The sequence below is a fragment of the Corella eumyota genome, chromosome 4, assembly GCF_963082875.1.
Source record: "Corella eumyota chromosome 4, kaCorEumy4.1, whole genome shotgun sequence".
Taxonomy (NCBI): domain Eukaryota; kingdom Metazoa; phylum Chordata; class Ascidiacea; order Phlebobranchia; family Corellidae; genus Corella; species Corella eumyota.
This window is the reverse complement of record NC_137493.1, coordinates 5,409,939-5,429,580: the sequence shown is the minus strand read 5'-3', so window position 1 is coordinate 5,429,580 and position 19,642 is coordinate 5,409,939. Positions and strand designations below refer to the sequence as shown.

The window sequence follows — 19,642 nt, the reverse complement described above, 5'->3', positions numbered from 1 at the left end:
AGAATTTGAAACTTTGTAGTCTTAATTTGGTCATAACTGTTGTTGTACATAATGGCGGGAATGCTTTTCTCTTTCTATTAGTTTGGATTGTCAGGTAAGATTGTTAGATAAATGCTATCGTCAGATCGTATGAAATTGTTACATGTTTGGATGGATTTTTTGCACGATATATTTAAAACAAATTGTGAAGAGCCACAACCTGCGTTATTGGTTATAATTTTTGTGTCCTAATTTTTTTAGTTTATATTGTTTAGGTTTTGTTAATGCATTGTACTTTAAATGGAAACTTAACAAGAAAGTGTTTTAACTTGTGTGCATCAATTCAAAAAAGGTTTTATTCTAAGCTTCCTGTTTTATTTGGAAATTCAAGTGTAACAGAGAAATCTAATGTAAGTTTATTTTTATTTATAATTTGATTTTGGTATAAAAGTTGATTTTACTTATCTGCCTTTATGGGTGACATTAGGTCCTGGGTTTGATTTGAACTGCTTTAACATTAAAGTGTGCTTTATGCATTGCTAACAGTTATTAATTCTGTAATGTTCAATTTAAATTTATTAGAAATTTTAATCACTGATCAGCGATTAAACAGTCAGATAAAAAAACTTATTTTATGGTTTTCATAAAAAGTCATTTTGCTTTAATTAATTATCATGCATCACCATCTGACCCTTGACCCTATAATAATATTATGAACCCTCCTAACTTTACACAAAAATTGTTTTATTTAGTCTAAGAAAATGGATGACTCGGATTTCAGCCATCTTCCCACTACTCCTGTTGGAGGAAACAAAAGGCTCTCGGTGGAGAGGATATATCAGAAAAAGAGTCAACTGGAGCATATCTTGCTCCGACCTGACACCTACATCGGATCAGTTGAACCTGTTACCCAGGTACAATTTTGATCAAAAAAAAATAACTTAAAAAAAAACTGTTTTTATTTACAAAAACAATCAGTTGTGTCATTTTTTAAAAATGTTTGCAATGTTTTTGTAAATCTGACTAGCTTGAAAAAAAATTTTTTTTACAGTCCATGTGGGTATGGGATGAAGGTGTTGGGATGGTAAACAGGGAAATTACTTTCGTTCCGGGACTTTACAAAATATTCGACGAGATTGTTGTTAACGCGGCTGACAACAAACAGAGAGATTCGAAAATGTCAACAATTAAAATTGACATTAATGCGTAAGTAATTGGCAATGATTTAAAAATGAGAGAAAAATTAACAAGATTTGGTTGAACTATATACATTTCTAATCTTTAAAATAACAAATTTTGGTTCATTTAGATTTTATTTAAAAATTTTTTGTTTCTTTGGTATTGATATAGTTCTTTGGTAACCTAATTTTTTTAAATTTATTTATTCTTAAAAAATTAAAATTGATTTGGCTCAAATATATACAACATATATATAGCCCCATTTTCTACATTTTTGTAATTCTTTCAGCTACCAGCATCATTATTTATTTTTTTTAGTGAGAAAAATGAGATTTCAGTGTGGAACGATGGAAAAGGAATTCCAGTAGTTGAACACAAAGGAGAAAAATTATTCGTCCCTGAGATGATTTTTGGTCATTTGTTGACATCGAGTAATTACAATGACACTGATAAAAAAGTGACAGGTAATTTGATATGTATATACAAAAGCATGTGAAAAATAAAAAAATTGGTCTTAAAATAAATTCTACATTAGCCTATTTTAAATTATCATTAGTTTATTAATTATATAAAATTATACATAGTCTATACTGTAAGATTTTCTTAAAAATTTTAATTTATTTTTTAATCAATTAAAATTAAATTAACAAAAGTTGATGTATTATAAAATATTTATAAACCTAATATAAATTTGTTATTAGCTGTTGATAGGCTATATGGAACTACAATTGTTATTCTAACTTTAAATATTTTTGTTTCTTGATAAAGGTGGTAGAAATGGATATGGTGCCAAGTTGTGTAATATTTTCAGCAAAAAATTTACTGTGGAAACTTCATCAAAAGATTACAGCAAAGCATTTAAACAAGTAAAAATTTATTAATTTAAAGACTTTATATTGTTGTCAGTTGTCACAAGTTAAATAGCATTAAAAATCAAATTTATTTATTAATATATACAATTTAACCGGCAGCGTGGTGTAGTGGTAAGAACTCTTGCTACACCACACATGAGGTCATGGGTTCAACCCCCAATGATCTCATGCTGTAGCGCCCTTGAGTAAGGCGCCATAAACGATATGAACTCCTGCTGAGCCAGCACTTAATCAGCAGCATAATTACCGGGCAATTATAGTCTCTATAATATCCCAAACTGGCACAGGCAACTCGAGACTGGGTCGGAGTAACTTATGTTACTCTATGTTTAAGTCGCGCATTCGACTTTTCCACACTGAGGATAAAGATATATATATACAAAAAAAATACAATATATTTTGACTAACAAATTGTTTGTTTTTTGTAGTTTTTTGATTTTTAAATTTATTTTTAACTTATTTTTTCAGTCGTGGAGTAATAATATGGGCAAAGCTCATGATAAGAAAATAAATTCTGCAACTCGATCTGATTTTACCAAAATTACTTTTCAGGTAAATTATTTTTGTATAGGCTTTTATTATGTTTTAATTTTTTTCTTGTTAAATAATTATCCAAAATAAATTTAAAAGAATTCAGGAATGACAATTAAATAGGTAATTATGCTGTTTTTTTATTTTGTTACAATTTAATTTATATATATACCTATTAAATTAAGGAATTTTCAATAAAAACTTAATAGGCTTTGTTCACTCATAAACTATAACTGAATTCTAAACTCATTGCTAACTATTTTTATAAACAATCTTTATTTATTTTTTGTTGTAGCCTGATTTAGCAAAGTTTCACATGGAAACGTTAGATAAGGACACAGTAGCTTTGTTGTCAAGAAGAGCTTACGATATTGCTGGTGCATCTAAGGGAGTTAAAGTCTTTCTTAATGGGGAAAGAGTTGCTGTAAGTAAAACAAAACTTTAAATTATTTTTTGACCAAATGTTTTTTTATTTTTATGCAAGAAATTTATTAATCAAGAATTTGTAATTTTGAATTGAATTTTTTTTTTTTAATAAAAATATATCTACTTAAAAAAGTAAAAAATATATTTAATTTAAAGGCCAAAGGTTTTCTGGATTATGTAAAGTTGTATACCTCTAATATGAAAACGGAGACTGGGGAACCACTCCAAATATTACACGATGTTGTTAACCCAAGATGGGAGGTAGAATATCAATTCAATTAATTTTTATTTCATTAAAATTAGATCATATTATAAATAAGCCTAAATGTTGGGTTAAAAGTTTTAGGATAGAAATTTGTTATTTTTGAAGGCAAATATTTTAAAATTTGTTTCAATATGAATAATGTTTTTTAAATTTTTAATATTCTACTGATTTTTTTTTCTAGATTTGCCTTGCTCCATCAGATAAGGGATTTCAACAAATATCATTTGTTAACAGTATAGCTACAACTAAAGGTGGAAGACATATCGACTATGTTATGGATCAGGTATAAATTGAATTGTTTTACTTTGAGCATATATTTGCTAAACTTAATTTTATTTTAAATATTAAATATAAATTTCAACAAAATCAGTTTTAAAACACATAAAATATTGGTAGTAAAAAATACTTGCAATAATTTTTAAATTATATTAGTAATGGTTAAAAACTATATATATACATTTTTATATATATTTCTGATTTTTGTAGTTATTTAACTTTGTTTAATTTAGGTTACAAAGAAACTGATTGAAGTAGTTAAAAGAAAAAATAAAGGTGGAGTCGCTGTTAAACCATTTCAGGTAAATTGTGTAAAATTTTAATTTTTAACAAAATGTGTATAACATTGCCTTAAAAAAAAATTTTTTTTCAATAAAAATTTTTAACTGTATTATTTTTTTTATTTTAGATCAAGAACCACTGTTTAATTTTTGTAAACTGTTTAATCGAAAATCCAACTTTTGACTCGCAAACAAAAGAAAACATGACTTTACAAGCTAAAAAATTTGGTTCTACTTGTTCTCTAACTGATAAATTCCTAAAACAGGTAGAAGCGCAATAATTAGTAAGCGCAATAATACTTGTTATTTTAATATTTGTTTTAAACTTGTTATATTTAATATTCGTTTTGAACCGGCAGCATGGTGTAGTTGTGAGATCACTTGCTACACCACCATGAGGTCGTAGGTTCAATCCCAACTGCTCATGCTGTAGTGCCCTTGAGTAAGGCGCTATAAATGGAATGAACTCCTGCCGAGCCTGCCGACCCTTAATCAGCAGTATAATTACCGGGCAATTATATTCTATAATATCCCAAACTGCTAAAGGCAACTCAAGACTTGGTCAGAGTAACTGATGTTACTCTATATTTAGGTTGCGTTTGACCTTCCCACATCGAGGATCAAGATATACAAAAAAAAATAAATAAAAATAACTGATATTCTGAATAAAAATCTTGTGTTTTATAGGCAAGTAACAGTGGTATAGTTGACAGTATCATGAACTGGATGAAGTTTAAAGCACAGTCTCAAATGCAGAAAAAATCTGCAGGGAAAACAAACAAACTTAAAGGTATAAAATTATTTTACAAGATAACCTTTTTTTGTAAATCTGATGAGCTCTTAGTTAATTGAAATATCTTATTTTCAAACCAAGAATACTTTTATTTATAAACAGTAAAATTATGGTAGCCTATTTAACAAATGCGAAAAAATTTCAAATTTATTTTTTTTACATAAAAAAAAATTTAACACTATTTGTTAAAAAGATAATTTTTAGTTTTTTTGTGTAAAAATAGACCCATCATTTTAAAGGCTTTAATTATAGTCCAATCAATACATTCCCAACTAAAAGCAAATCTAAATAAACTTATTATTTTCAAGGTATTCCAAAACTTGATGATGCAAACGACGCTGGCACAAAAAACTCGGTTGATTGCACGTTGATATTAACCGAGGGAGATTCGGCCAAAACTCTTGCTGTTTCAGGCTTGAGCGTGATTGGTCGAGACAAGTATGGGGTATTTCCCTTAAGGGGAAAGTTTTTAAATGTGAGAGACGCTTCACATAAACAGGTATGTTAAAAATTTTTTTTTGTTTTTAAAAAAAAATATTTTAAATAAAGATTTACTTGTTTTTTTCAATTAAATTAATTTTTTGCGAATTTTTTAGCTAGTAATTTAATTGGCCTTATATTTTGTAAAAATTTTCATTTTTTTTTTGTTTATTAGATAATGGAGAACGCAGAGGTAAATAATGTGATTAAAATAATGGGATTGAAGTACAACAAGAAATATGATAGTGACGAAGATCTTAAGTCCTTGAGATATGGAAAAATCATGATCATGACAGATCAGGTTTAAATTTAATTTTTTTTTAAAAAGGCTACTTTTTTATTTAAAAAATTTTGTGCCTTTTTTAAGTGAATGTTATTCAAAAAAAACAAGAGTTTTTTTTAATTTGTTTTTTAATTGTTGTGATGTTAAGTTTTCATTAAAATAAATTTTTGTTTGATTTAGGATACAGATGGATCTCATATTAAAGGTCTTCTCATTAATTTTATTCACAGTAACTGGCCCCACATGTTACAAAGAAGGTAAATATAAGTTTCATATTAAAAAAATACCTATTAATTTTTACATTTTTGTCCATGCTTTAAATATTTATATAAAAAAATCATAGGCAAATTTAACTAAAGTTACACGAATTTTTGGTAAAGTTTTTGTAAAATATAAATTAAATTTTTTTTTATTTCACTAGAATGTTGGAGGAGTTTATTACACCTATTGTTAAAGTAAGCAAGGGGACCCAAATCCTTTCATTTTACACTTTACCCGAGTTTGAAGAATGGCAGGGCAGCATCGAAAACTCTAAAACGTGGAAAGTGAAATACTACAAAGGTTTTTATTTTAGATATTTTAATTTTTGTGTTTGGTTACATTAAAGACTTAAAAATTGTTTTGTGTATAACATGCTGATAAAGTGATATCCAATTTAAATAAAGTTATTTTTCATTTTTAAAAAGTATTTACACAATTATTTTGATTTTTGGTGGTTGGATTAATTTTAACTTATAACCTGGGCTTACACATACTTTAATGATATTACTTGGTTATTTTGTTCTTATAAAGATTTTTATTATTTTATCATGAAATTTTTTATTTTTTCTAAGGATTGGGAACCTCAACTTCTAAAGAAGCAAAATCTTATTTTGCTGACATGTCTCGACATCGAATTAGGTTCAAATATTCAGGTCCTGAAGATGACCAGTGTATTGATATGGTAATCAAACCTAAAATAATTACTTTCTTAACATGGATTTGTATCATATGGGCTAATTCAATTTAATAATCGTTGTAATAAATATATGTTAATGATTTTTTTTTGGGATGGGGGGTAGAGGTTATTTTTAAGTAAAATTTGTCTTTACTGCTATGTTGTAAGAAAAGTGTCTTGATATTTCTTTAACTTTGTGATAATTTTTTTACGTGTTTTTAAATATTTTGTTTTTATTTTGTAAATTACAATTTTTACCAATTTTTGTTGAAATTTTTTTTTAATTTATATTTTTTTACAGGCTTTTAATAAGAAGCGAGCCGACGACCGAAAGGACTGGTTAACCGGATTCATGGAGGAGAGAAGTCGGTGTCGCCAGGAAGATATTCCGGAACCTGGATCTACTCTCTACTCAGCTGACACAAAAACTTTAACTTACAAAGATTTTATTAACAAAGAACTCGTCATGTTTTCTTGTGCTGATTTGGAGAGATCGGTACCATCGTTAGTGGATGGTAAATCAGTTAAATTTTTTTTTGTATATATCTTTATCCTCAATGTGGAAAGGTCGAATGCCCAAACTAAACATAGAGTTATATTAGTTAAACATAGAGTTACATTAGTTGCCTACAGCATAAGGGCAGAGGGGATTAAACCCACCGCCTCATGGTAGCAAGTGTTTTTATCACTACACACTGCTGCCGGTAATTTTTTAGAGAATTGTAAAAAAAATGAAGTAGTATTTGAAAATTTGGAAAACTACTAGCCCTGTTTTTTTTTGTTTTAAAAAAGTCTTTAGTTTGCATTTTTTTCAAGATTTTTTTATAACTTTAACTTAAAATAAATTTTTTATTAGTAATTAAACATGGATTCAGCTAACTAGCATATTAAATTTTAAGTTGATTGTTTTTTTGAAATTGAAAATTTCTTTTGCAGGACTTAAACCTGGTCAGCGAAAGGTGTTGTACACTTGCATGAAGAGAAACGATAAAAGGGAAATTAAAGTTGCTCAACTTTCTGGTTCGGTTGCTGAAATGTCAGCATACCATCATGGAGAGGTAAATTCAAAACTATTTTAAAAACAAATATATTTATATTTTAAAAGAAGGGTTAAATTTTTAATTTTTTTAATATTGGTTTAGTACTAATATTTTTTCTTAGTATTTTGTTAACCTTTTTAAATTTTTTTTTCAAAATTTGTTTTTAGGTTTCACTTCAAGGCACCATAATCAACATGGCTCAAAACTTTGTTGGATCGAATAACTTAAACTTGTTGCAACCGATCGGTCAATTTGGGACCAGATTGCACGGGGGGAAAGATGCTGCTTCCCCTCGGTATATTTTCACAATGTTAAGGTTAGAAATCTAAATTGTTTTATTTTTTTTTTTAAATTTCTAAAAAAACAGTCAAGTGTTTTAAATAAGTAAACAATGCTTTCAAGTAGTTATATACATATGAAATATTTAATAAAATTTAATTTTTTAAAACAGGCTTGATTAAATTACATTACTGCTTCATTAGTAACTTTAATTATTTTTAGTTGGATTATGATAAAAAATAAATAACAATCAATTTCTTTCAAAATTCTATGATTAAAATGTGTTTAACTTTAGTTTTAAAAATCTTTTTTATAATATTTTTAGTCCCCTGACTCGGTTATTGTTTCCAGCGGTTGATGATAATGTTTTAACTTGGTTGTATGATGATAACCAGAAGGTGGAACCATCTTGGTAAAAAAAATTTTGCATTTTAAACTTTAAATTTAACCAAAAATATGTAATAAAATTTTTCTGTGTACTGTGGTCTATAAAAAGTGTTAATTTTTTTTTGTATATCTTTATTCTCGATGTGGAAAGGTCGAATACGCGACCTAAACACAAAGTAACATTAGCTACCCCGACCCAGTCTCGAACTGCCTTTAGCAGTTTGGGATATTATAGAGATTATAATTGCCCGGTAATTATGCTGCTGATTAACTGCTGGTTTAGCAGGAGTTCACACCGTTTATACACCTTGAACCCCAGGACCTCATGAACAAGTGTTCTAAAACTACACTACGCTGCTGGTTAGAAAAAACTATGACTTCAGCAATGTGTATTTATTTATTTTTTTCCTTTTTAGGTATTGTCCGATTATTCCGATGGTATTAGTGAATGGTACAGAAGGTATTGGAACTGGTTGGTCGACGAAGATACCAAACCACGATGTAAGAGATGTTGTTGCTAATGTGAGAAGATTAATGAGGGGAGAGGAACCAAAGGAAATGGTAAATCACATTTTTGTTTCTTTTAGGTTTAATTGTCTTACTTTTTCTGCAGTTTTAAGTATTAAAAAACTATTAATTCTGTAGTGATTACAACGTAAAATAATTTTTTGTGACTACTTTTATATATAATTCCTTTTTTTCTATTGATTTAAAAAAAAACTTTTAACCTTATTTAGCTGCCATCTTACAAAAATTTTGCTGGGTCTTTTGAGAGAGTAGATGAAAACAGATATGTTGTTAACGGGGAGGTTTCAATTCTGGATGATTTAACTCTTGAAATCACTGAGCTACCTGTTAAGACTTGGACTCAGGTATTTAATTTGCCATCTGTTTTAAAATTTAACGAGTTAAGGTCTTCAGAAATTGACTGATTTTGTTAAAAAAACACACTTAAATATACATACTTTGTGAAAAAAATATAAAGTCTGATTATTTATTAAAACAAGTTAATATTGTTTCAAATAATTTTGAATTTTGGCATAAGTTTTTTAAATTGCAATTTGTCTTCAAATTTAACAAGTTAAAGTTAGAGCGATTTACTGATTTTTATTTTAATAAAATACACATATAAATATGTTTTATTTTTAAATATGAAGTCAGAATATTTATTAAAATATATATATATATTTTTTTTTTGAGTTAAAATATTATTAAACAAAAGTTAAAAATTTTTTTTCAAGACCTACAAAGAAAACACACTTGAACCTATGATGCTTGGAACAGAAAAGGTAGCTCAACAGATTAACGAGTACAGGGAATATAACACAGATACGTCGGTTAGATTTGTTGTTAAAATGGGAGAACAAAAATTGAAGGAGGCCGAAAGAAGCGGTCTACACAAATTTTTTAACCTACAAGGGTCTCTGACTTTTTCCAACACACTGGTGAGTGCTTGTTTTTGTAATTTTTATCTGAATTTAAAAAAATTTAATTTCGATTCTTAAATATTTACAAATATGTTTAAATTTTTGAACTGGTAATAATCGTATAAACATTACTTTTATATATTGTTGTCTATTAAATATAACCGACATTGTGGTGACATGGTAAGAACACTTGCTACACCACTTTGTGTAGCACCCTTAAGTAAGGCGCTATAAACGGTATAAACTCCTGTTGAGCCAGCACTTAAACAGCAGCATAATCACCGGGCAATTATAATCTATATAAAATCCAAAACTGCTAAAGACAACTCGCGACTGGGTCACAGTAACCAATGTTACTCTATGTTTAGTTTGCGCATTCGGCCTTACCACATTAAGAATAAAGATATATACAAAAAATAAATATGTATATATTTGCAATCTTTAGTAAAATTTAACGCTTAATATAGCCTGGTTTTTATTAAATTGTTCAATTTTTTTTATTCAATTAGGCACAAACAAATATTTAAAAATATTATTTTTAATTAGGTACTGTTTGACGAATATGGAAAGTTGTACAAGTTTGAAAGTACCCTCGACATTCTGAAAAATTTCTATAAAGTTCGAATTAGCCTTTATGTCCAACGTAAAGACTTTCTTTTGGGTTTACTCACCGCAGAGGCTAAGAAGTTAACTAATCAAGCCAGATTTATTGTGGAAAAAATTGAGGGGAAAATTAACATTTGTAAGTTAAAACATAGATGTTGAACTTATGTCCAATATATAGCTTTGCAAAATAAAAAAACTGCCATTTGTGGTGTATGGGTAAGTTATGGTTTACAAATATAGTTAAGAGTTGCAACCATATTTTGACAAATAAACTCCTGCCCTTAGTACGGGCTATTATTTAGTTTAGAAAATGTAGTTTTGGTAAAAAATTTTAAATACATAAACTTGGAAATTATATTTATTTGCAATAAAACGATTCTGTGAATTCATATTTTATATTTAATAATGAAAATTGAACAAGACCATACAATCTATTTGTGGTATTTATTACTTTCTTAAAACATGATTTTTTAATCTTTTTCTTATTTTTTTTAGTTAACAAGGCAAAAAAAGTGCTGATTAAATTATTGGTTGACAACAAATATGATTCTGATCCATTAAAAGCTTGGCAGGCTACAATCAAGGTTGAGTTTAATTATTAATCAATTTTATTTCAAATCATTAAGCAAAAATAATTTTAAAAAAAACTGCAACTTTATTCCCACTTTTGAAGCATTTTTTATTTAAATTACAAAAATTATTAAAATATTCAGAGAGCTATAGCTATCGAGAGCACATCCGATAAAGATGAGGAGGAAGAAAATCAGGAGGAGTCTTCCGGAAAGGGTCCGGATTTCAACTACATCCTTAACATGCCTCTCTGGAGTTTGAGTAAGGAAAAGAAAGATGCTTTGCTGAAACAGGTTATTTTTTTACCATTCTTTAACTGATTCTAAATGTGCTGTTTAGTAAAATTTAATATTTAAATTTTTATTATATGTAGTATTGTGTACTTTGTGTTTTTAAAAATGTATTTATTTAGGTTTTATTATTCTAAGCCTAATAAATCCTTAGTTTTGTTAGAACAAAAATGTTTTTTAAGATTTGGTGACAATTAACTATTTTTAAATAATTTTTTTTGTGTTTAGAGAGATATGAAGTTACAAGAACTTGAAGATTTAAAGAAGAAAACTCCTCTTAATTTGTGGGAGGACGATTTAGATAAATTCTGTGAAGAACTTGAGGTAATGCCTTTTTTTTAATTTGCAATAATAAAACGAAAAAAAGTTTGGTCTGAAGCCTAAAAATATTTTTTTTATATTTTGGTACCTAAAAAATATTTTTTTTTAAATTTTAAAGAGAGTTGAGAAAAAAGAAAAGGAAGAAGCAATGTCCGCTGTGCTCCCCGCCAAGAAAAAAGGGATTTTTGGGGGTCGCACTAAGAAAATGAAAGCTGAGTTAGAATGTAAACCCTCACCCCAAGGGTTAAGGGTGGTTCCCGTAATCGACCCTGCTTTAAAATCAAGATTAATGGGTGCCTCGAAAGTTGGCAGCAAGAAAAGGGTAATAATTTTTTTTTAATAAAGAAAAAAGAATTATTGCATACATTAAAAATAGATTTTAAATTATAAATTTTAATGGCAGATCAAGAAGGAAGATCCGACCGTGAAGAAACTTGATTCATATTTTAAGGAAGCAGACGACAAAAAATCAGATAATAAAAAACCAGTGGTAAAATTAGGTAAATGCACTTTGTTTTAAAATTTTTCCGTTAGAGTAATAATATTACATATAATAGTGTAACAGGTGTACAAACATATATATATTTTTCAAGTTTTTTTTATTTTTAGAAAAACTGGCTCCCACTGTGGAGGAGAGCAGTGATGAAGATCAACCTCCTTCCCTGATGAGCAGAATCACCTCAAGTTTAAGTAAGTTTTTTTGTATTTAAGCAGCCTTTTAAATTATCATGAATTTTTACTTTTGAGTTGGGTGAGTTTTGATGCATTTTGAGAATGGCTTTTAAGACTTCATTATTTACCATTTTCTAGCATAAAATAAAGTCTAATTTCTTCCTATTTGAAAAATTTAGTTAAATATTTGTTAAAAAGGCTGGTTAAAATTGTTGGCTTAATTTTAATATTTACCATTTTTGTTTAGCTAAAAAGCCAGCAACCACACAAAGCAAGTTAAATTTTAAGGCAAAACCAGTAAAGAAAAATGCTTTGGATTTATCTGACAATGACTCAGATTCAGGTTAATTTTGTTTTTATTGAAACTGATTTTGTTATGTATATAAATCTTAAAACGTATTTTTTAAAAAGCTTGCAGTTTAAAGTTGATTGCTATCAAATTTGAATCAATAATTTGTGAACATTTTTTTATTATTTTATGTAATTTTTCTTTTCTAGTTGCTCCTAAAAAAGCAGCCACCAAGCAGAGCACGATCAATTTTGCAGCAAAGGGGAAAAAGAAAAATCCATGGGAAACAGATTCGGATGAAAATGAGGAAGATGATGATGATGATATTGAAGATCTTGTTGTTTCCTCTAAAAAACCATCTAAAAGTAAATTCTCGGATTTATTAATAAAAAGATTTGATTCTTTGGTTTTGTATAAAATCTGTAGTCGAATTTTTTTAAATTATTGCCAAAACATGTTACACAATAAATATTTTTTTTCCTATAAAAATTTGGTCACACTAGTTTATTAAAAGCCTACTTATGGAATTTTTTTTTGAATATTTTTGTTTTGATTTAAAATTAAGTTGTTTTTATTTTTTGGTAGGTTCAAATAACAAACCACTTTCTTTTGAATCAAGTGACTCAGAACCACAAGTAAACGGGTAGGTTTATGAATTTAATTAAAAAAAAATTTATCTTATAAGGTTGGTAAAAAAATGTCCAGAAAAAGATCTGAAAACTATATTTAAAAATAAATTTAAATTATGCTAAAATTTTCTTAATTTATAGAAAAGAGGATTCTGAATCTGATGATTCATTTGTAATAGAAAAGAAGGTGTCTACAAAGGTAATTTTTTTTTTTAAATTAAATGTGAAATTTTGTTTTTTAAACGTTAACTTATATTTTAGTTAAAAAACTGCCTTGATAATTTATTTAAAAAAATTTGTAATATTTTTCTACAGAAACCAGCTTTGAAAAGAAAGAAAGCTTTAGCTAAAAGCTCAGATGGGGAGAGCTCAGATAAACAACCTCCTAAAAGTAACAAAAACTCTTACCTCTATTTTGTTTTTCGCTAAAACTGATTTAGTTTTTCATATTTTATAATTTTATATAAAACGTTAAAAAAAATTTTTATTTTACAGAAATTGCCAAAGAAAAACCAACAACTAGCAAACCTGCACCGAAGCATCAGGTAATTAAAATATAATTAAACATTTGGATTGTGTAACATATTAATAAATTTACCATTAAAAAATGTCTCACTGGAATTATCTGTTTTTTGTTACTTAGCCTAAGAAGGCTGCTCCACCAAAAAAGAATGCATGGTCCAGTGGCTCTGATGATGACAGCGTCAAAATCGATGATTCTTCTTCTGAAGATGAAGTCGAAAGACCTTTTAAACCAAGAGTGCAATCTGGAAGACAGAGAAAGCAAACCAAATATGTGTTTGACAGTGATGACAGCGATTAATTTTTTTTACTCCAAGATTTAACGTTTTCTATTGTTTAAAAACAGTTCTTTCTAAGAATCTAACCTGCTTTTTTATTCAAGGAAAGCGGTTTGTTACCTAGTTAGTTTTAGCAATGCATTTTTTCGTTATTGCCTTGTATATTCCACTGCCATTTTCCATAGTTTTTGTGTTTCTTTATTGAACAGTTTTTGTCGTTTGTAATACAGTTCGAGGTTAATTGCAAACTTGTGAACAAATATAGGTGTAGGTGTTTTACCATTGGTAAGCGCTTAGTTTTATAGGTATACGAGGTATAGTATTGGATTTTATTGCAAGGGGTTTTAGGTTCGAGCTGCACTAAAATAAACCTACTTGCTCTTGTTTCCTGCTTTTTGGAAAATAACTTACCATCAACTTATATGCACACTCTTCCAAAAAAAAGGAAAAACAGATCACTTTCAAATGAACATCAAAGTTAAGTAAAAAATTCGCACACCCATTAATATTTTAAAAATAATTAGGACAATTTTAGCTAACAAAAAAAACATAATGTAGTTATTTCACTTTGAGGATAAAAAAACACAAATACTAGTATACTTATCAACACTTTGGTATAATGTGTATCTATATGCTTAAGTAAACCAACAAAAAGGCCGCGAAATTAACAGAAAAAAATCAAAAAATTCAACACACTAACCAATTTCAGCTAAAGTTTTCTTGGCTCTTTGTTGAAACTAGTTGAAAAAAACAATAATTTAAAGGTTGTTTTTTTGCGGTTTACAATTGAATAATTTGTTAAAATTTCGTATTTTCGTATATCTGTATATTCTCCATTGAAATGTCGTCGACGTCAACTTGTGAAGCAATGGATGCTCTGTTGGAAATGTCTAATATTTTGGATACAGGCTTAGATGCCAAAACATTAAGTGCTTGCGTGGAGTTATGTGAACTTGGAATAAATCCTGAAGCAATAGCAACAGTTATTAAAGAAATTCGAACACAAACTGCAAACTTACAAAAAAGTGACAACCAAAAGTCATAACATTTTTTAAATGTTAAAACAATTTTAGATGTTCTTCAGATAACTGGCAAATGGTTTCTAAATGTGGAATATTATTTAAATAGCATGTTATTTTTATATAATTGTTTTATTTCATATTTGCTTTCTTCTATGAAATCCAAATTTTTAAATTTATTGAGCTAATCTTTAAACTGAAGAAAACAAAATTTTTATTTTTTTTGTTCATTAAAAAAAGTAATGAAAGGTTTTTTTAAAATAATACATTTCTGCAATGTGATATATGCTGTATTGTTAATTCAATATTTTTTTTGTTTTAAATATTGTATATAAATGTAATATTTAATATATTATCACTTTTTTGTAATATATTATTACTTTTTTTAGATTTCCTGTCGAGTTAAAACAAGATTAAATGTTAAAATGGATGTAGTTAAAAAGTCTATCAATGTATTTACTGAATCTGGTCTTCGTGATTTGGAATTTGAAGTTGCTGAACTAAGAAAAACTAGCCAAGTTAAAATTGAACAAATTGAAAAATCCATAAGCCAACAACAAATTAATTTTCTACAAAATTACAAGCCACAAGTGCCACCACTTGAACCGATTGCAAATGAAAACCCTGTTGAAATACCTGTAGAGGAATTTAAACAAGCTTTTGACATTTTAAAAGAAAATATGCAGGTTTAGAAAAATATATATTTTGGTCTAATTAGTTTTTTGTTATATTGCTAATATAGCAACAAGTTAAAGGCAAAAATTTGTTAATATTTTAAACAAATTTACCCAAATACTATTTTAATCTTTTTTTTTGTATCCTTTTTTGGTATATCTTAATCCTCAGTGCGGGAAGGTTAAATGCGCGATCTAAACATAGAGTAACATCAGTTACTCGCCCCTACTGTTGAGTTACTTTTAGCAGTTTGGGATAGTATATAGATCATAAATGTCAAGGAATTACTCTGCTAATTAAGCAGGAGTTTATAGCGTTTATAGCGCCTTACTTAAGGGCGCTACAGCATGAAAGCAGTGGGGGTTGAACCCACTCCCTCAATTTGGTGTAGCAAGTGTTCTTACTTACCACTACACCATCCTGCTGGTGTTTAACACAAATTAAACCATAAATAATTATAGATAGGCAAAATGCTAATGGTATATATATATGCCAAATGCCAGCTAACAAAATATGTCATAAAACACTAAAAAATGTGTAACCATTATGGCATTTAAAACTATGGTCAATGTTTTTTTTAAATTATTACGTTTAAACATTGTGTTTATTTTTACAGAATACCAAAAACTCATGATTGTAAAAGGCAAATTCTTGATTAATTAAGGTATTAATAACTGTGTTTTTATACACAACCCTATGGTGTATTGTTTAAAATAACATTAAAGACGTTGACTAATAGTTTGATGCTCTTACAATTACAACACTGCCTTGAAATTTGTATAATATACTACATTGTAGAATGGTAATTTATATATTGCATACATCGTGCTAAAAGTACAAGTCAAATACATTCAAATATTTTTTTATAAATATATGTTTGGTATTGTTAGTATAAACTGTAATTAGTAATTTTTATTAGTTTTAATATATCAACCAACGTATTTTTCTAAAAATTATTTTAATAAAAGCTGACGAATAAAACAAGCAACGACGACAAATATATATAAATTTTTACGTTGTTTGCAAAATAAAGAACTACATTTGTAAAAAAGGAATCAACTGTATATACAAAAAATTATAAAGATAAGCCATTCCTATAGCAAAAAGGTTTTTTAATCAGTAAACTGTAAAAATTTGAAGACAGGGTTAGTATGTGCATTTACTGATTTTTTTTCAGGAGCTTAAGACATTGTTCTAATTGGTTTATAGCAGTGGGTATATCTTCATAATTTAAAGCACTCGCAGCAAACTTGCACAATTTTTCAGCCTCTCGCAGATCAGTTTGAGAGATACCGGTGCTAGTGGCATTGGGGTTATAGCTATCATCTGGTTCATCCACCTGGGGCTGGGGTACTTTGCGTGGGGCAGCTTTAGGCTGAGGTTTGTAACTTGAATCATCGTACTCATTGTTTTGTGATGTCGTGGGCTGTTGAACATAATCTCCGGAATTATCCTGGGCAGTTTCTTCCTCCCCTGTTGTATCTTCTAAGCCACCAATCGGACCTGGTACAGGTTGCTCGTTGTTTTTTAGGCAATTGTGAATATAAGTTGCCTTCCATCTTGCGTATTTTTGTTTTGTTTGAGCTTCCTCGGATAATTCCTCCTGAAAAACATCAAGGACATCAAAAAGGATCGAGGCTGTGTAAAATGACTTTACAACATGCTTGTTGAAGTTCGATTTCCTATCCTCACCATCAGCCCAATTAAACAGCTTTATAGCTACGCTTTCAACACATGCATTTCCAGTTATATCGCTGGCTAACGCCTCACTAGATGCAGGATTCTCCTTTAAAGCACTTTTAAGTTCCTCCACATAGTTCATAAGTTGTATCAAATAGGTTTTGCCCTCCTTACTGGCTTGGTAGTTTGTTTTCAAGCCAAGCTCGATAGCATGTAGATTACAATAGTAAGATACGATTGGATCACGCTTTGAAAACTCCTTTCCTACTTTTATATAGGGACGAATACTTTTCAGAACAGGGGGTATAACAAGAGAGTCATCCATAATTATACAATAAACTTAATCTTGTTACAAAACAGTTATCAGTTAATAATAGTGTTTTTGTTTAATTTTAACAACTATAAAGTAGTATAAATCTAAAAAAAATATAATAAGGTAATAATATTGAATTGCAAACTGTTTTAAAAACTTTAATTAAAAATTTTAAGGCTATTGAAGTATTAAGACTAATTTTAATAAAAACATGCTCGCTACACTAGCTGACTAAAAATTACAAATCGAATTTTTTTAACTACAGATATTTTTAGTAAACAAGGTAATTACTCACAGGGTTTTCAGTTAGTTCTGCTACACATAACGATTCGTTTATTTACAAAATCTAGGCGTAATTTATACCTATTGATGTATATTTATTAACTCGAATGAATTAAAAAGGTGATAAGAACTAATAAAAAATGACCCAAATAACGTAAATAAAAAGAACAGCAATTTAAACTGACAACACTGGACATTTCTAACAACAAGGAAGTTAACTTAATTATGGCTACCGCCAACTCCACGCATTCTAACTAAAATATCATAAACGACGTTTCTTTTACTTCTTGGACGTTTGGAATAACATATGGTGTTGGAAAGGTAATTTTATAATTTTGTTTATACATATGTAAACAATAATGTTCTAATATTCCACCCATAGTCACTTAAACCATAAATATAATACAAATTGTTAGGATTATTTAGTGTTATCAAAAATGGAAGCATGTTAACTTGTGCCCAGTGTGTTGTATGTTATAAAAGTGATCTGGTAGTAGTTATGTATACTTTTATTTTTCAACATTCCCTTAATATGACATAGAATAATAATATTTTTTAATTACATCGAATCGAGATGTAAAAATAGATTTATTAAAAAGTTTTTTTAATATGGTTAAAATTTTTAACAATTTTCATTGTCATTTCATTTGTATATACAATTCGTAGACCTTAAATTATAAACTGTTACTAAGTTGTTATTCGAAGATATTTATTAATTTATTTTTGATAGCATTTTATTGTTTAGAATTTATTAATATGAGTGTTTTACTTGTTAAAAATGAAGCAACAACATCAAGCGAAAAATCAAATGCAAGTAAAACAACTTTTAATAACTCATCAACGAGTTCAACGGCAACTTTATACAATTTCGGATACGCACCAAAACATATCATCGAAAAATTTCAAGAATTTTGTTATGATCACATCACATTAGCCGATGCCATCAACGCTTTGCTTGAAAGAGATAGCTTGTTAATCAAGAAATATCGTTTTCAGGACTGTTCGGTGTCTTTTCAAATGCTAGCAAGGCCAACGAAACTGGATAAGGCACACCTTGTACGCTCTGCTGTGTTGGCATTACATAAATACACAAGGGAAGGAAGATTCAAGTCGGTGGCCGATGCCATTGAGGAGCTACTTTTATCGCCGTTATTAAATAACTTTGCTGATTTTTCCGATAATACGACTTCTTCTGATATTTGTGAATACTCAGAGCTTAGCCTTTTGGAACAAAATGCTCTAACTAAAATTGCCGATGCACTTATTATGCAAATGAATAAAATAGAAAATTCGATGCCGGCCAGTCGAGTGATATCAACGGTTAAAACACAAAAACAAAAATCCGCTTTTACCCCGTATCCTAAAAAGAAGCCGCAGGTATTCGCAAAAAGTTTGCTATCAATGGATCCTGATTACGATCCAGTCCCTGGAAAAAATAAAACAATTTTAACCCAATCGAGTTGGCCACAAGCAAAAGAAATAACCCTTATGAAAAGCGGCTCGTTTTTAGATGAAAAAAGAGAAGAGCCTGTTGACATTGAAATGTTGATTCCAATTAAAAGACTCGCTCAAAATTTTTCACAACCTAAAAAATCAAGAGTTGTGCAGCGACAAAAAGCTCTGGCAAAAACTGCAGGATCAAGGAAATGTCTGTTTATGCTAAATCAACTTGAACTTATAGTTAATACCATAACTTCCAATTCAAAAAAACCTAATAACAATTCTTCTTTATTTGAATCAAATTTGTTACAAATTTAAAAGGAGTTAGCCTATAAATTTGAAGAATTTGATTTTTTTCTTTTTTGTCTCACTGTATTGTTTATGTTGAGATAATAAAGGCTTTACAATCATTTTCTAAGTAAGATAGTAGCCTAATTAATAATATTTTTTTGTTATTACTTTCTACCAAAGTGGTATATATTTGTGTCAAATTTTTTTTGTTCAAATTTCAATCATAATTTATGTTTAAAATATTTCTACTAGTTTAAGTTCATTGAAAGTCTGTTTATATTTTCTATTGTTTTTGTAATGTAGTTTTCCTAAATCACTTTTTGTTACTTT

At 28.5% G+C, this 19,642-nt stretch overlaps 4 protein-coding genes and 1 long non-coding RNA gene across 6 annotated transcripts; 4 read left to right on the top strand and 1 right to left on the bottom strand.

The window, feature by feature from the left end:
- Positions 1-250: 250 nt before the first annotated feature.
- LOC145751364 (DNA topoisomerase 2-alpha-like) lies at positions 251-13,826 on the top strand. Of its 2 annotated transcripts, none has more exons than XM_082567483.1 (38): positions 251-389; positions 732-893; positions 1,031-1,185; positions 1,477-1,622; positions 1,927-2,024; positions 2,499-2,582; positions 2,857-2,985; positions 3,144-3,248; positions 3,434-3,535; positions 3,762-3,830; positions 3,938-4,075; positions 4,497-4,599; positions 4,911-5,101; positions 5,258-5,383; positions 5,546-5,622; positions 5,787-5,926; positions 6,199-6,308; positions 6,604-6,817; positions 7,239-7,360; positions 7,510-7,658; positions 7,947-8,033; positions 8,425-8,569; positions 8,746-8,880; positions 9,250-9,453; positions 9,982-10,177; positions 10,537-10,625; positions 10,773-10,904; positions 11,130-11,225; positions 11,341-11,544; positions 11,626-11,722; positions 11,832-11,912; positions 12,142-12,237; positions 12,393-12,548; positions 12,769-12,826; positions 12,954-13,011; positions 13,128-13,203; positions 13,308-13,357; positions 13,456-13,826. In XM_082567483.1, the coding sequence occupies exons 1-38, from the start codon at positions 264-266 to the stop codon at positions 13,633-13,635; spliced, it is 4,686 nt and encodes a 1,561-aa protein (XP_082423609.1). In that variant the 5' UTR covers positions 251-263; the 3' UTR covers positions 13,636-13,826. The 2 variants fall into 2 exon arrangements, with proteins under 2 accessions (XP_082423609.1, XP_082423608.1); XM_082567482.1 differs by having other exon boundaries at positions 10,755-10,904.
- Positions 13,827-14,266: 440 nt separating this feature from the next.
- On the top strand, positions 14,267-14,916 carry LOC145750572 (mitotic-spindle organizing protein 1-like). Its single transcript, XM_082566640.1, has one exon. The coding sequence runs from the start codon at positions 14,454-14,456 to the stop codon at positions 14,655-14,657; it is 204 nt and encodes a 67-aa protein (XP_082422766.1). The 5' UTR covers positions 14,267-14,453; the 3' UTR covers positions 14,658-14,916.
- Positions 14,917-15,028: 112 nt separating this feature from the next.
- LOC145751505 (uncharacterized) lies at positions 15,029-16,347 on the top strand. The gene is made up of 2 exons (XR_014283737.1): positions 15,029-15,317; positions 15,923-16,347. It is a non-coding gene; the product is annotated as an uncharacterized LOC145751505 (long non-coding RNA).
- Positions 16,013-17,399, bottom strand: LOC145751504 (vacuolar protein sorting-associated protein VTA1 homolog). Its single transcript, XM_082567677.1, has one exon. The coding sequence runs from the start codon at positions 17,309-17,311 to the stop codon at positions 16,466-16,468; it is 846 nt and encodes a 281-aa protein (XP_082423803.1). The 5' UTR covers positions 17,312-17,399; the 3' UTR covers positions 16,013-16,465.
- A 416-nt stretch (positions 17,400-17,815) lies between these two features.
- LOC145751503 (uncharacterized) lies at positions 17,816-19,501 on the top strand. The gene is made up of 2 exons (XM_082567676.1): positions 17,816-17,902; positions 18,327-19,501. Exon 2 carries the CDS (start codon positions 18,338-18,340, stop codon positions 19,337-19,339), a length of 1,002 nt encoding a protein of 333 aa, XP_082423802.1. The 5' UTR covers positions 17,816-17,902; positions 18,327-18,337; the 3' UTR covers positions 19,340-19,501.
- Positions 19,502-19,642: the final 141 nt, after the last annotated feature.